The 16,600-nt window shown below is 31.6% G+C and overlaps 2 protein-coding genes across 2 annotated transcripts in view; both read left to right on the forward strand.

The window, feature by feature from the left end:
• The first annotated feature begins 171 nt into the window (after positions 1 to 171).
• Positions 172 to 13,164, forward strand: LOC147070944 (uncharacterized). The gene is made up of 8 exons (XM_085949080.1): positions 172 to 239; positions 1,409 to 1,630; positions 2,720 to 2,973; positions 4,222 to 4,451; positions 5,788 to 5,915; positions 6,696 to 6,863; positions 11,333 to 11,483; positions 12,834 to 13,164. Exons 2-8 carry the CDS (start codon positions 1,489 to 1,491, stop codon positions 13,162 to 13,164), a joined length of 1,404 nt encoding a protein of 467 aa, XP_085805206.1. The 5' UTR covers positions 172 to 239; positions 1,409 to 1,488.
• A 2,670-nt stretch (positions 13,165 to 15,834) lies between these two features.
• The window catches only part of LOC147070945 (uncharacterized), a 56,036-nt gene continuing 55,270 nt past the window's right edge, over positions 15,835 to 16,600 (forward strand). Inside the window, exon 1 of the mRNA XM_085949268.1 lies at positions 15,835 to 15,844. Within this exon, the coding sequence (XP_085805394.1) occupies positions 15,835 to 15,844 (10 nt within the window). The remainder of the gene's footprint in view (positions 15,845 to 16,600) is intronic.

Here is a 16,600-nt window from a genome sequence, read left to right on the forward strand (position 1 = left end):
GTTGTAATGCCATAAAAGAAGAAATCAATTTGATAGTTGCGAAACTATAAATAAATTCTCCATCAATCTTTATATTGTATACCTTATATTATACATTTTTTTTAAAATCCAATTTAAAATATTGCTGGCTATTTTTTTTTTGTTGACAAGAGTTGGCAACACTACTTTTTCAACAGTCTACCGTCTAGTTTGCGTGTCTCTATAAATGATTCGAGGTTTATAAATCACTCACACTTAATGTAAGTACGACTCAAGAATATCTTTTTTTTATTATGACGACTTCAATTTTACTTAAAGTTTTATCATTATTAATAATACAATTTACAGACCCAATAACATTTTTATAACTTCATTTGGTACAATCATAATGATGGTATTAACTACAAATTCATGGTGAAAAGATATTATGAAATAATAACAAGATAAAAAGAACTTTTTATATACAACGTTTTTAAATTTTCTGTTGTATCATATAAACTTGACTTGACTAACTTAAACGATCAAAAAAAAATGTATTTGATAGAAATAATAGTGAAATATCATTTTGACACTCATATTGATTTCCATAGTAACGCACGTATATATTAATAATCTAGTTGTTAGGACCTAGCAACCAATAATAGTGGATTGAATTAGGGATTTCTTCCAACATAACTTTTCATACAAAACAGAATTAACTGAAAATGAATTTAATTCTACTTAAAAATGGCTAAAAGTATCAAAAAATGCGTTGGCATCGTGTTCTGATATATTCTAAAAGTTTCAAATGTCTAGCTAGTCGGGAAGTTAGTTAAAAATCGATTGCAAGATTTGTACTGGACAAACAACCACCGGACAAATAATAATACGACCTAATAAAAACGTTGTAATAATAATAATAAAACATTGATTATACATACATACTTTTGAAAATATCTCATTCATATCCCCATTAGAAAAAATCTTTTTTAGAAGAAAAAAAAAACGACACCTGACTAAGTGGGTAGATACGTTATAAAAATTAAAATATTGGTGTAATCCATGACGTCGATTAGTAATTAAGCCATTTAATTGATGCATTATATTTACATTATAACATCTGTAAGACGCATTTTATTTATTGGGACGTCATGTCTAATTACTGATATCTCGATATTTGATGTGCAGTGAGTGTTTGGTCGAGGATAAAGTGTGCTATTTAAGTTTAAAAAAAATTGAAAAATGTTTATAACATGTTTTTTAAACTTTTTTTTGATAACCGCCACTTTATCAAAGACACATTTTAGCGATTTTTTACAATGAGGCCTCAAAAACAGTTTTCGTTAGTGGCCTCTAACTGTAAAATTGGCAACAATCGTACACGTAAGTAAAAAAATCGATTTTAGTGATAAAGAGAAAAAAGTACCTGTATGTTTTTCTATTTTTTTAGGAAGCTTGAAATTTCTCCAAAACCTGACAGTAAAAAGTCTACAATGTGACACGGTTCAGGGCAAAAAAGTGAATGAGTTCATGACGAAAACCACGGAACAAATGGTCCAGTCCAGATTTAAATTTAAAAACATCTTGGTTCGTGATCTGAATGTCGAGAAAGTAAATGGTGTCAATTTGGCAAATGATGTCGCACTGACCAGCAAACGTAACATTATAAACGGTGGGTAACGAAATTATTTACAAAATTATTATAATATTGAAAAATTGCATATTGTATTTTGGTTACTCCGATACTATTTTATTTATAATATTATAAATATCCTGCATTTTTAAATTAATACACTCGATAACTCACCCAAAATGCAAGCCCTGGGCATTATTATTACTTATCAATACCTTAGTTCTATATGGAAATAACTCAACATTTCAAGGTGTTGAGTTAATAATGCCATTCAATCTAGAAATGTCTTATCTTTATAATTCAATAAAAAAATCTCTTCAACGGGTAAAAAAATCAAATAACCCTTTCTGGGATTAATAACAAATTCAATTATAAACCGGAATGTCTGAGTTAATTATGTGTTAAACTGTAAAATTTCAATTTAAATAATATTATAAACAAATTTACCTAAAAAATCAAGGCTTTAACATTGAAATAAGAATTTGTGCAAAATTTTCAGCCACCATTATCTTAGAACAAGATATTTTGAGGTGTTTCCCTATATAGGGCATCAATATCTTGCATTAAAACTTACTAAAATATTGTATATTATGCACTTCTAAATTCTTTTTCTTGATATTCTCGATGGCCGCAAGGCTTAAGCGTCGGCCCATAGCGTCCCGTCGTGGATCCCAGGTTCAAATCCTGGGTCTGGCAAATACATAATATATTGTTTTTCAATTTTTGTTTGAGTTAGGGTATGGACGTAATAGGTTGACCAAGTGGCTGACATCCATTTCTCGTAAAAACAAAATCTTTTAATACAAACCTCCACTCTGCGGAGGCCCATTTATGATCTTATTAGATTAGATTCTTCAATTTTATTCTCCCCACTATTGAGAAGCCTAATTTTTTTAATCGTCTTAGTTGTATATCATTATATCTATAGCATTGAGAAGCCAATTGCGTTCCCATGGTCACACTATCAAATGCTTTCACTGACGACCAGCATTTTCATGTTTAAAAAACCCAGTCCGTCATTTATATTTTATTCAAAATGGTTATTTTCAGCATCTATCCCATTGAATCAGTAGAACATTTCTAAATCAACATATTTATTATTACTATACCTACTATATTTTCCTACAGCTCCGACGACAATTCTGAACCTGGACATAGCTGACAATTTAATCTTGAACTGTGGTTCTGGCAACCAATCGTTTTGCAATCTTGCTGAGATCAGACACGAAGACTTACTCCAGTTTTACAATGGCACTGTCACCATACAAGGATCGCTGTCAGTGCAAGATTTAAAGTTCAGCCAACGGGCTGGCTTGAGGGTAGCTGATGAAGATTTTCATACAGAAGTGGAATCTTTGTTTTGGGTGAAAGGAAAGAGTCAGGTATAACTTTTGTTATATGTATTTTGATTGTACGTTATTATAGAAAACAAATTCATTCATAATATTGTCCAGCGTGATAGCTAAAACATAATTTACTTTTGTATAAAAGCATGGAATTTAGAGATTTAAAATTTCAATATGTTATTCATTATTTTTTTCCCTCTCTTTCTTTTTTAAAAATATACATATCAGTATATATTAAACTAATGTCCGTATTTTTCTGTGCCACCATTTTTTTTTATTTGTGAAAATCACTTTCAATTAAGAATAGGAGTTTTTGTTTTTCCGTGATGGGCTAAATTTCCGGAAGGTTTTGTTAAGGGGAAGGGAGGCAGGGCTTGAAATGGACCGAAACGTACCGGAGCGCCATTCTTGTTCGGGAATCGAAATTCGAAAATCGGTCAAATTATTGCTCCGTCTCGTGGTAAAAATATTTTGACCATCTGAGCTAGATATGCAATAGAATAGAAAATCTAACACACTTCTTTTTATAAAATACACATAAAATTTGATAACTATATAAATATATTCAGAAAATTGTTGAGCGCTCCGGTTCGTAAAATTTTCTATTTCGAGCGCTGATGGGGGGGGGGGGTAATTTTCCGAAGACGAATGATCATAATATGTCATTTTAGAGTGATGTCCTTGCGTTTGTATTACTTTCGCATATTTATTTTTTTACTTTTAAAGTATGTAATGTTAATAAAATTGTGTAAGGTGAATTAAATAAATATTATTAAAAGTTCTCATATATAATAATTTTATATATAGATTATACATATATATTCTTTTTAACACTATAGCAAGCCTAGATACCCAATGACAATAATTAATAGTGTAGCTTAATAGCAGTGCCATTTAGTAATAAAAGTGAAACAATCATAAACACCCAGGCCTTAAGAAAATCACATAAATATATTGTATCTCCATCGGGAATCGAAATCGAAGCTCTCATATTATGAAAACCCAGCGGCTTTCGCACTGCAACGCAAGAACTTTGTTCATTGTGTGGTGTAAAAAAAGACGCGTTACATAGAATATTAAATATTTTATATTTCAGATAATATGTACGTTCATCCACTTCTACCGCATATTATAACAATTCCTATAATAACTAACAAAACAAATACAAAAAAATCTTGAATAAATATTTTCACGTTGACTACGGTAACGCATTACGACGGAATAGAACTAAACGGAAATATTACCACAACAAAAGAAAGGTTAATAACAGTAAGCATTTTTCAGATCATTCCGCACGATGCCACCTTCACGAAGGGAGTATCCGTTCCGCAGATATCGGCTGAGATTGTCAACGGACAATTCGTTGACGGACTCTTCTCGACGGTCCGTGATGATCGGAACTTATCGGCGAACTTCAGAGACGTTGACGTGAAACGCGACGTCACCAGTTCTGTTAGATCAGAATGCTCGGTCATCAGTGAGATCAGTAGGTCTTCAGTGAAAAAAACTGGGACGTAAGCGATTTTTTTATTTCTTGGCTTCATAGCGGCAGTTTTTTTACCAGAGTTATTTAGTAGCTTAACGTAGAATCTTCAAAAATTTCAAAGATATTATTTCGTACCACATGAAGCATATCTGGTATCATTTTTATCATTAAGACCACAACAACCAAAGATGTATCCTGGTTTCTTCCAATAATGTCCGTTATCTGTCACTTTCTAAACTGGCCGTGTTCTACCTGTTCTAAAAATATGTTGGGTGTCTTCTTCTCTGCGCATATCACTCTCTTTGCAGGTTCACTATGGTTTATATATTGCATATAATCCAGCTATCATAATCCACCAATCTTAATTTATTAAAATGCATCGGAGTATATACATATCATAAAGCTTAGTATTGTATCTTTTTAAATGTTTAATGTGTAAAACACTTCAAAACAAGATATACCACCGGACATGACAGTCCTGATCCTTTTATGTATACTGAAAAAGCTATGATTCTGATCTGTTTCTAAAGTATGCATGTTCTTTAAAGAATGTCACATTATCAAACCTTATAAATTATTTGTGGAATAAAAACTAAATTTTAGAGAGATTTTTGACACTGGCTAGTAATCAAGATGTGTGCCCATTATTGGTATGATTCAACTCGCAAAAGACAGTCGCCATCATTAGAGTAGTAAATACGGAGGGACACAGATAGCTAAATATACCGAAAAAATAAGCTAAAAAACGCATTGACCGGATTTCGATGGATACATGATCGTATCGTGTCTAGTGCTATATATTTTTTTCCAACCATGTCCGATCCTAATAAGATCATATAGGCTTGCCTCCACAGAGTGGAGGTTTGTATTAACAAATTTTATTTTTACGAGAAATGGATGTCAGCCACTTGCTCAACCTATTAGTTACATACTCTGACTCATACACAAATTGAAAAACAATATGTGTATTTGTCAGACCCAGGATTCAAACTTGGGACCCAAGATACTACAGGCCGACGCTTAAGCCGCACGGCCATCGTGGGTGTTATATATAGAAATGAGATTTTGAGATATTTCCAATTAATTGTGTTTGTTCAATAAAGTATATTGGCATCTTATTTATTCGTTTAATGAAAAATAGTGTAATCTTTGTAGTCCAAAATGTGCTTAACGGTTTTTTGCAATTATTTCAAAACTAGCGAAATATGGAGGTAACCGACTTTGAACTCGTTCTGATTCTCGATAATATGATATTAATTTTTCACATAATTAATAAACACATTTTTATTACCTTTTTAAATGACTTGCGGGACGAGATAAACCGTATATAAAATCGTGTTATATGAAGTAACTTACATTTTCAGATACGTAATAACTGGGAGAAAATCTTTCATGGACGCTTTGGTGATTGGAAATTTAAAAACTCAATTTATGAATGACTTGAACATGCAAGATATTATTCTGAAGACAAACGATAAGGCCAAATTTAAAGGTAATTAAAAAAATGTAATCTGTATCATTGCAAACGTTGTCGGGATGGTTATCAATTAGTTTGATATGAAGCAATTTTTCAAAAAGTGTACAGCCAATTTGAGCTATAGGGATGGAGACAATCACTGAATATATTATCTTATTCAGTGTCTGCCAAGCTGTGTGCCACACGAGGTTTCAGGCGTGCTGCTAAAGAATAAAAAGATCATTACAATTTTTGTTAATTGATTTTTTTGCCGACAATTTAGAGCTATGGGCCAGAAAAGTTGAAAACTCAAAACTTAATTGCTTCCCAGATGTAGGCGCATTGTGAGAATAAAGTATTTATTATTTTTTATATGAAAATTAGTATTAATGACAAATTCAATACACCCTTTTAAGATGTAGGCAAACTAATTTTGAGAATTTCGCCACTTGGTTGTTAAATAGTAGATACAGTCGACAAATTCGGAATTCAAATCAAAATATGTTTGACGTCGAATAATTTAATGTCTTCAAACTTATTTGTTGTTCTGTAACCAAGGTTAAAAAATTATTAATGGAATATTAAATTTAGGTAGGTACGTCCATAAATTCAAATTGTAATAATGTACAAAAAAAATATTGTCTCGTGAATTTCTCACAAAATCTCAAAATGCATGCGTTGATCCTAATTGTGGGGAAACGAATTAGAGCTCTAGAGTCTGAAGTTTCGGAGCTTTTGAATTCGGAACAAATTTTGTGCTTTATAGTATAGAGTAAATACTATGTCATTGTAATTAATCTTTTTTTGCATTTTCAGGTGAGCTGAAAATGAATACAGCTCGTATACAAGGCGATTTAGTTGTGCACAGCGATATGACCGCGCACGCTGTAAACGGGTTAAGGGTGGCGGAACTAGCAGAGGCAGCTGCAAAGATTAACGTTTCAGCAACTCTTCATAATGTTGTATTCAACAAAAATGTTCACGGTAAAGAAAACTGCAATACGTATTTACTAGTTCAAGATATAATTATAAGTTTTACATCATACAATAATTGTATGTTAATATGGCTGTTCTATTTTCAACATATATTAAAATACCGTTAGTATGGTTAGTTTGACAAATAACAGTTGTTAATGCACAAAAAAGGTGTATAAATTCTTATTTAGTTTTTTTTAAATCTAAAGACAGAAGAGGAAAGTGAAGAACAAACCGATAATAAAAATTGGCGGAAAGATTTTTACATATTACATTATATATTTTCTAACATGTTGTGAAGGTTTTGTTGGTCTCGAAAGAAGATAGCTCAGATAGTGATCCGTTAGGTACCGTGTTCTTTATATCACGGCCATTTTACTTTTTCAGACCATTTACTTATAGTTATGGTACTTTATAGTGGACTGTAATTGGTTTTGATGGTGGATGTGGATTCTGGGAGGGCGGGTTATGTTAGGATGCCAGACACTGACCTTTTATGCTGTTGATGATCTTGCTCCGTTGTCTGGTTATACAATCACTCGCGCGGTATTGTTTGTTGGGTCACCTAGTACGCGGTACTTGCTATTCAAAAGTTTCGGTGATAAGTGTTTCTAAGCGCATAGTCGAGGAATGAATGAAATTTATATATTAATAACGGTCGGCTACTAACTCGCAACTGAGTTTCGTCTGGTTTTACGACAATAATGAGGATTTGAGGTAGGACGGAAATATAGTGATGAAGGCGACCATAATAATAGTGGTCCAACCAAGTAATGTAATAAAACGGAACTACCGGCATCTATGAAAATTATGTGAAACTGTTAAACTGTTAAGCTTGGGAACAAAATGAAATATCATGATCATGAGTTATTTTTAGTAATTATAATTAATTCCCAGATATCAGAATACATGAGTCAGATGCCTTATATCGGTACCTTATATTAGGTAGGTACAAATAGGTAATATAAAGATCGTAGAATACTGATTGAATATCTCTGGTGAATGCCCGAGCTATAATGCATTCCAACATGTTGACAGAGATGCCATAAAAGTACTTACTGCTTCTCGAACATAAAATACGACCTGAACGACTTGTAGACAGTATTTCAATAAAATATTTCGATGCAGCTGCCAAAGATGAATGTACGTATTTTATCGTAATACAAGATACTCAGTTTTCATCTCGATCAGATCTTAGTGTAATATCATTGTCTCTGGAATGTTATGTTCCTTTGGAAACTACTCTTTCTGCTATCAATTTTGGTTCGACTCACAATGAATTTCGAGCTTTCTGTGCGATCAAATAATTTATGTTGTCGTTACAGGGAGACGTTGTATACTGTGACCTAATATTTGACGTTGCAATTCAAATCTTTTATTTAAATTATTAAAATATCTTATAATATTCTCTAAAAATATATTCTAAAAATAAAACAATAAACAAAATTGGAAAGTTAAGTAGGTTCAAAAAATCACCCATATGCTAAAAATTACATAAAACACAGTTTAGCGGTATAAAACTTCATCGGTTGCAAATTGCTCCATATCAATCGTCCGATACCTCATTGGATACATACTGTTTAATACTAATTGACCAATCAATCAACGCCTTTGATGGCTTTACCTAATGTCAAAAACTATGTATGTATATTTTTTTTAATGCAAATTTATCAGAATGCCTATTCTATACGGTAAATTTATGATTAAGATATTAATTCCAAACGGACTGAATTATTAAAACTTTTTTCTATTTAAAATTTATATTTAGTTACCTATATTAATATATTATGGGATCGTTATGGGTTAAGAAAAAATAGCCCGAAATAGATGATAAATTTGTAACAATACTTTGTTTACAAATTATTATTTTTAACACGTTGAAAGTATCATAAGTCTATTTAATACTGAATAATTTAGGTACTTCCAATAAAAAAACGGCAATATGTAAGTAATTCTATTTTTTTTTATTTCAATTATTATCGAAGTATTATTGTCATCCTATTTCTATTGACACTATAGATATTACCTATGAAAGGAAGGTATTTTAGAGTTACTTGGTTTAATCAATCTCTTGGGTTTTCTAAAGTAATACTATTTTTTTATTTAACTTAATAATTTTTCTAATATACATTTAATATCGATATGTCTTACTTAAAAACTTTAAAATACTGATTATTACTTTTATTTCACACGTTGAAAGTTGGAATCTTTGACCAAATTTTTAATTCGGGGATTATGATGAGATTAGTATCTCTTTCAATCCTGAGATAAAGTGATTTTTTTCTCGCAGATCTATGTATGCTTATTATTAATAAAAGTACCCACTTACTTAACAAATACTCAACTATTATATGTATACTTAGTTAAGTATTGGAAATCTTATGTTAACTAAAATATTATAGTTAAATACATTTTGTTATTTCTGATAATATAATCCAGTCATTATTTTAATATAAAATGTATTTTTCTGAAATTTCAATAGTATTTATTATTTATTTTATAAGTAAATAAAATATATAATGTGTGTGAAAAAATATGAAAAGTAATTCGGAAATCCCGGAAAATAAACATTTTTATCTCCAGAGTTGCAAACCCTAGTTAGTAGGTAATATATTTCACAAGACTATGCATAATAAAATCATATATCCCAGAAAAGCATATTGAATAAATAATAATATATGGTTTTCGCGTCATACATTCGATTTCCGTGATGCAATTTCCTATGCCGTATACTCGCGCACAATATACGTTTCACCTGCCGACGAGTCGGGACATCCGATCAATCTCGTCATCACAACCGGATCACGTAATTTATCGAGCGCTCCTGACAATACTGACAGTGCAATTGTTCATCACGCGTTGGCGTGTCAAATTTATTCGATAATTTATTATTTTTTAACTTATTGGACTTTTTCTCTCATGTCCTGTGATTTATATGAATATACTAAGTACCTACGTAGGAAAATTTACCAACACAATTAAACCTATTATTACAAGTGGTAGAAGGCAGTTTATGGAATTGTAAATAATAAATAATTTAAAAAAAATAGTAGGTACCCATTTATTTATTTATGTAAAGATATTGATATTCTACTTAAACAAGAAAAATATTAGAAATACATCTCTAATTACAATTAAAGTTGTATAACTTGAAAACACCTTAGATATAAGTAGATATATATACCCACTAGAAAAAGTCATATATTATGAAAAAAATACGAAACTCAAACGGAATTTGAACCCGTTGGTGTCGCGCCAATCTGTACATTAACCAATTATGCTACGAGCCTCCTCTCTAATTACGATAATTTAAACTAGTGGGTCAAACATGAAATGCTTATCAAATTGCGTTATTATTGACTATCGGTTTTTGTGCATTAAATTAAGGAATATTAATTACCTTAATTACGGGTACTAACCGACGCCCGGCTCTCGTCTACTTAAACTTGTTAACAATTTTGATAATTCACAAGATTTTGAGAATCTAACACTAACCTTACCTAACCTAACCTAACCTAACCTAACCTAACCTAATCTTACTTATATGACCATATTCATACATGATTATGTTCATGTAGTAATGTATTTTCAATATATGGAATGTTACATTCTCAAAATCTTGTGAATTATTCATTGAGTAAAATAAATGGTTTATTAAAGTTGTATAGTGTAATCAGAGCTGGATTTATCATAGAACTAAATGAGGTATAAATAACTCACCACCCGCTAGTTGGTGGGTGCCCAGAGGCCCAATCAGTCAAAATTTAAACAAATATACGTACTTTTAGAAGATATGGAACCAATTCTTAGTAACTCATTAAATTTAATATTAAAATCATTTTGAGAAATTTTCTCTCTATTACTTCAACTGATTATCGTCGTAAATAAAAAAAATATTTATGCAACATCATTGACCATCAATCCAAGAAAATGATTAGTTGTAACACAAAGTTGATGTTTCAATTCCTAGTGGCCTATAGTGCGATCGACACGATGGATATGTTTGGTATATTGGAACTATTTAACCATGAATGTAGAGTAGTAATTTCTTCGAGTACGTATTAATTATGTAGGGCTAATGTAATTATTGTTAAGTTTACTATTGTGGACGTTATTTACACTAAGCTTATTGTATTGCTTTCCCTTGCTCTCTTTCCTCTCACTATATTTTATTTTGTTCAAAAAGTATTGAACCTCATGATCATATGGTATGTTTATAATGAGGACCTGAGTGTCAGAATTAATTGAAAACGTCAAATCTCACAGAATATTTTAAATTACGTAAACTTAGTTACAACGCCATCGACATAGATGAAGGCTATTTTTTACTCAGTATTCATTATTAATTTAACATTGACTTTAGTTCAAAATTTACAAAATATGATTAGCACAAGCTTCCCCTACATGGCTGGACATTGTCAATGATACAAAAAAATGCACGTATTATCCATTGATTATGTTTTAATTTTTATTTCTAGCTGATAAAGTTACAGTGGAAGGAGGTTCTTTAGCTGGTCTATCTGATGTCCTGAACACTGCACTATCTGGAGTTAAGGTCCGGGCATCGTCAGGAGTGTATCTGAATGAAGTTAGCGGAGTCAATCTTGTCAACGAGCTAGAGTTCGATAGGTGAATTTTATTATTAGTTTTTTTTTTTACATTTTTTTATACATACCTAATAAACTAGTATTTAATATAATAGAAAGAAAAAAAATAAAAAATACGACAACACCCGACACGATTTGAACCCGTAATCGATAGATTCGTGCCAGTATGCTTAATTATGACAATTTTAACTAGTATGTCTGACGTGTTCAATGTATAAAATGTTCTCAAGTATTAATTGTGCCTTATTCGTTGAATATAAGACATAGTTTAATATACTAGTATTTACTTTTTTTTTTTAACAATCAACAGGCCACGTAAAAGAAACACTTCTTACTTAAGGGGGGACATGCTCAGCGTACGTCAAAATAGAGCTTTTATGCTATTTTCAAAGCATGGTCCTGGACATTCCTTAAACGTTGTAGATAATCTATGTATATAATTTTGAAGCCTTATTATCCTTTATATGTATTTTAAACATTTGATGACTGCATAAAGTATTTTTATTACATAAAATAGTATTCTTTTAAACCTCTCGCTCTAATGTTTTAGAATATAGTCATATTTCAGTACGTCCATGTGAAGTGGTGTTTAGATTTTTTATATTTATTAATTTTTAAAAGCATTTATAAAACTTTTCTCGCCAACGAAACGCCAACGCCTCGAAACGCCATTTCTATTGGCATTTCCTAGTGGCTAAGCTACAATATACGGCCGTAGCCATAAAATGATAAATGAAGTAGGGAGTAAGATCATAGTAACGCGCGTGTTTGAACATGTACCATTTAAAAAAATCGGTTAGGTACATGTTCAAACACGCGCGTTAACATGATCTTACTCCCTGTGCCATTAAGTGCATAAGTACTTAATGAAAAAAAAATCTTCTTTATTTCGATTAAAATATATTTGAGTATCCGTGACTACAGAAGGTTTTAAACTTTATTTTGACCATTTTTACATCTTTGTTAATTATTATATTTATATACTACATAGGACATTTTCTTTGGCAGTTAGCAGTAAAAAATGATGGAACTAGTTACCAACTTTATATGAAGGACTTAAGGCAACCTTTTTCTATTATTTTACATGTGATACGTACCTAAATTATAGGTGCTACATATTATAGTACCTAATAATTTAAAAAAATGTATTTACGTACATCATCATATTATTACATTATCAATATAAAATATGTAGAAAAATTCAATCAATTTTAAATACATAAAATACAATACCCTTTTCATTGGCTCTATAATAATCCAATGAGGATCTTGGCCGCGTTTTTGACATTTTTAACAGGAAACGGATGTAAGCCACTAGCTCGATTTATCTAATCAATCTTTTATTTTGTGTCAATTTTCTATTTATCATCAGATACATGGGACGCGTGGTGTATCGGCACGGTGAAGACATTGAAGTGCGCGGAGAGAAGACATTCAAAGGAGGTATAACGGTCACAAGTGAATTCTCATCTTCCCTTGTGAACGATATACCATTCGACAGAATGTTCCACGATGCTTTAACCCATAGTACTGATCAGGAGGTATCAGGAGAGCACGTCGTCCAAAACGTTCTCGCAGGTATATTTTTAAACAATTACAATATTACCTATAAATGTTCTAAATGTTCAAAATATCTTTTTTACACCACCTGTTATGGCACCAGATATATTCTTTTTTTTAATTGGATCTTGAATCCGTTCTGAGATAAAAAAAATGTAACAAGAATCAAATTTTATAATTTACGAACCGCTTATCAAAAGACACGTTAAAAGTACACGATACAAAAAGTTAATATATTGTAAGCGCCAAAACGCAGGTACTGAACATACCAATGGTCGGACTGGATTAATTAGTACGTAATATATTCTTTTTCACAACTTATTAATCTATATAATGGCTTTAATGTATTTCTAAATTCTTTTTTAAATTCTAAACAAACCGGGTTAATATCGGAGAATTATATTTAACTGTAATATATTATAATAAAATGTGTCAAAATAAAAATAATTTTGATACCATTAAAAATCAATCAAAAGCTCAAATCAGAGAGAGCTCACTATTTAATGGGAATGGCTGGAGCAACATTCAACTCGATGCGGAGTTTCTGGGACTCACGATTGTACTCGGTCAAAACCAAATGTCACCTATTCGACGCTTGCATTCTGACGGTGCTGTTTTGCGATAGCGAATCATGACATCATACGAAGGCTCAGAGCAACCGTATACTAAGCTTCGAAAACAGATGTTTGTAACGGATACTGGGTGTGTGGTAATATGACTTTAGGAGCAACGAGAAGATAAGTGAACGCATCAAGCAGGCTATCATTCCGCTGAGAGTGAAGGGGCGATGTTGGAACTAGCTCGGCCACGTGCTACGGATGCCAGAAGAGAACCTCAACCTGGCTTGCCTATTCTTCAATCTGACCGGATTCTGGCATCCTGGAAGGTCGCTAAATACTATCTATAGAGTGTATATGGCGGAACTACGGGATGCTGGTTTAAGCTGGAATGAAGCAAGAAGACTGGCGAGCGACAGGGATTCTTGGATATGCCGCGTGGTGTCCATATGCTCCAATTAAGGGGCGGATATGGCCGAAGAAGAAATAAGAGAACACAAAATTAAAATCAAATCTTAAACAAGCAAATGGTGTCTAAAAGAATATTTAATTTATATCGCAATGCAATAATATTGTGGTTCAGTGATAGAATTTGTTTAATAATATGTCTTAATTCACGAAAAATTAGCTTCAATGTAGACACCATGTTGTTTGATCAATCTTGAATCAATCAAAAGCTAAATGCATATGTTAATATTATCAATAATTATCCGTGCTTAATGCCACATAAACTTCTCTATTAAGCTCATAATAATGTAACAGATTATTACGAGTAAACTTTTGAATAGGAACCTCCGCGTCACTTAGCGAATTTAATTCCCTAGTCGTACATAATTCGTATTAGAGTTAATATGTAAATGCGTTATAATCTAAGACCATTCACTGTTTCCGGGCGATATCAAAAGTATTAGATTTACACTGCTTAGAGCCTACGTATTTATTAGAAGGGTATTGAGGGGATGTGTGTAGGTATAAGAGCTTTGAAAATCATCCCTCGACCCTTTTCTAATATGGGATTGCATCTCGTAGGCTTATGTATTCTGGCGGAATTAAGTTATGCCAGTTGTTTGAAACACACATCGATACTGATCAGGTTATGTGCCCTTAAAATTAGTTCATATTATTATTACGAGAATATATTATTACTTAATTATTATAAAATTATATAATAATATTACTAAAATAAACAAATATATTTATTCTTCACCTTCCTTACGCTATAACCCTATTTGGTATATGGCTTCCTCTAGTATCTGTTTCCATATCCAGATATATCCAAATCCGCTTTCTTCCAGTTTTAAATTCTTAAAATATTTAAATCAAACTCAACAGCATCCATCTATCAAATACGATGTCGACCAGATATTAGCTTGCCTTCAATCTTCCCGAATATCAGTTCCTTTATACGTGACTTGCACCCGTAGGTACTCGCACTCATATGGTACTCTGATTGTGTGCCATTGATCAAGTACCGCATATTTTTCGTCACGTCTTCCACCCATTAATGAGAACCGGTATGTTATTTATACAAAGTATTACAATTATTCTGGATTTCCTTCTCACACAGACAAGATAAACATAGACCCCTTCAAACCAACCGTCTTACACCACAGCCAGTCTTAATCAGGTGTATCACGAGACACTACGTTTGAATATGAAGTAACACAAGTTGTTTATACCTAAGAATATCTCAGGAGCAATTACCTAATACCAAGGTCACCACGCACCTTAGTGTGCTTTATCTGAGTTCACATGACGTTTAGCTAAGAAGAGACAAGAATTATTAATAAAATATAAATTAAACGCTAATATAAAACTGTCAAACAATGTAAATGAAGAGACCTTCTTGTTTGCAATATACTGCATTATAATGCCACAATAATTGTTTCTGTCATGCGGGTACTCGATTTTCATTGGCTGAGACGACAGAAAAGAATAATAGAATATAAATATAAAAGCCAGTTACCGTCTACTAAGGTCTTGAAATCGGGCCGAGCTTATTACTTTATATAACGATCTTATCATAAATCGCAAAAAAAACACAAAGGACACGGATTGGAATAATATTGAATACACGTTTCGTTCACGTCTCAAAAATTATTGTTTATTATGATACGGACGTACATAACTATTAGACGTAACATATTATTATTCAACACGTGTTATCCATATTTCCCCAGGCTCATGATGTTAAACTTGTGACAACCTCACTCGGAAAGCAACCAATTTCTCACTTTTTATATATCCCTGGGTGAGATGGTCAAAGGTACGATTGTTGCCAGAAAGTTTATGTATGATTTAAACTTTTTTCGTATATTAATTAATACCAATTCTTAACGTGTGGTAAAAGCATATCTGAGCACTAGCTTTTCAGTAAAAAGCTCGTAAATTGACTTGTGGGCCCTCGTAAGATGCTACGTCTCACACTTATATAGGGGCAAAGATAGTACACAGGCGTTAAATAAATATTTTTGTAAATTATTTATTGTATTTTAATTCATAAAATTTTATTTCTAACTCTGTATTTTTTGCAGATATAATTTCGTCACCTTATTACTACAACTAGATAACTTGATTTTCACTGTTTTTGAGATAGCTATTGAATATGATTTTACATTTTCTTTTCTACAAAATGATAAAACTTGATTAGTCAGTAGTTAATGGGAACTATATTTTTTTAAATATTAAATAATAAATGCATTAAATGAATAAAATAATATATCAACATATTTTTTTTAACATTATTTAATTGTTTTAAATTAGGCACAATTTACCATTTTTTGTTGAAGTAATAATTATAGCGTAGATTTATGTTAATCAAGTAAAATTTTAATTTCATTTTCCCAACAATGATCAAATCAGAGTTATCTAGTTGTAGTATTGAGGTGACAATATGAGCGTTATAATACCAGCCAATTTACAATAATTTATTTCCTAATTATCGTAATATATTGAGTTAAGATTGTTTATCTGAAGTGAACAGTGTTACTATTTGTCCAATCTAACATGTTGTATAGGTTTG

This window comes from Rhyacophila brunnea, unplaced genomic scaffold, assembly GCF_057557595.1.
Source record: "Rhyacophila brunnea isolate RB1 unplaced genomic scaffold, BYU_Rbru_1.0 scaffold_21, whole genome shotgun sequence".
NCBI lineage: Eukaryota > Metazoa > Arthropoda > Insecta > Trichoptera > Rhyacophilidae > Rhyacophila > Rhyacophila brunnea.

Bases quoted from the DNA above. Each gene is read 5' to 3' on its own strand.
- LOC147070944 (XM_085949080.1), top strand. From the start codon at position 1,489: ATGACGAAAACCACGGAACAAATGGTCCAGTCCAGATTTAAATTTAAA. The intron at 4,452-5,787 runs GTAAGCGATTTT...TTACATTTTCAG, and splicing joins TCAGTGAAAAAAACTGGGAC to ATACGTAATAACTGGGAGAA. The intron at 11,484-12,833 runs GTGAATTTTATT...ATTTATCATCAG, and splicing joins AACGAGCTAGAGTTCGATAG to ATACATGGGACGCGTGGTGT.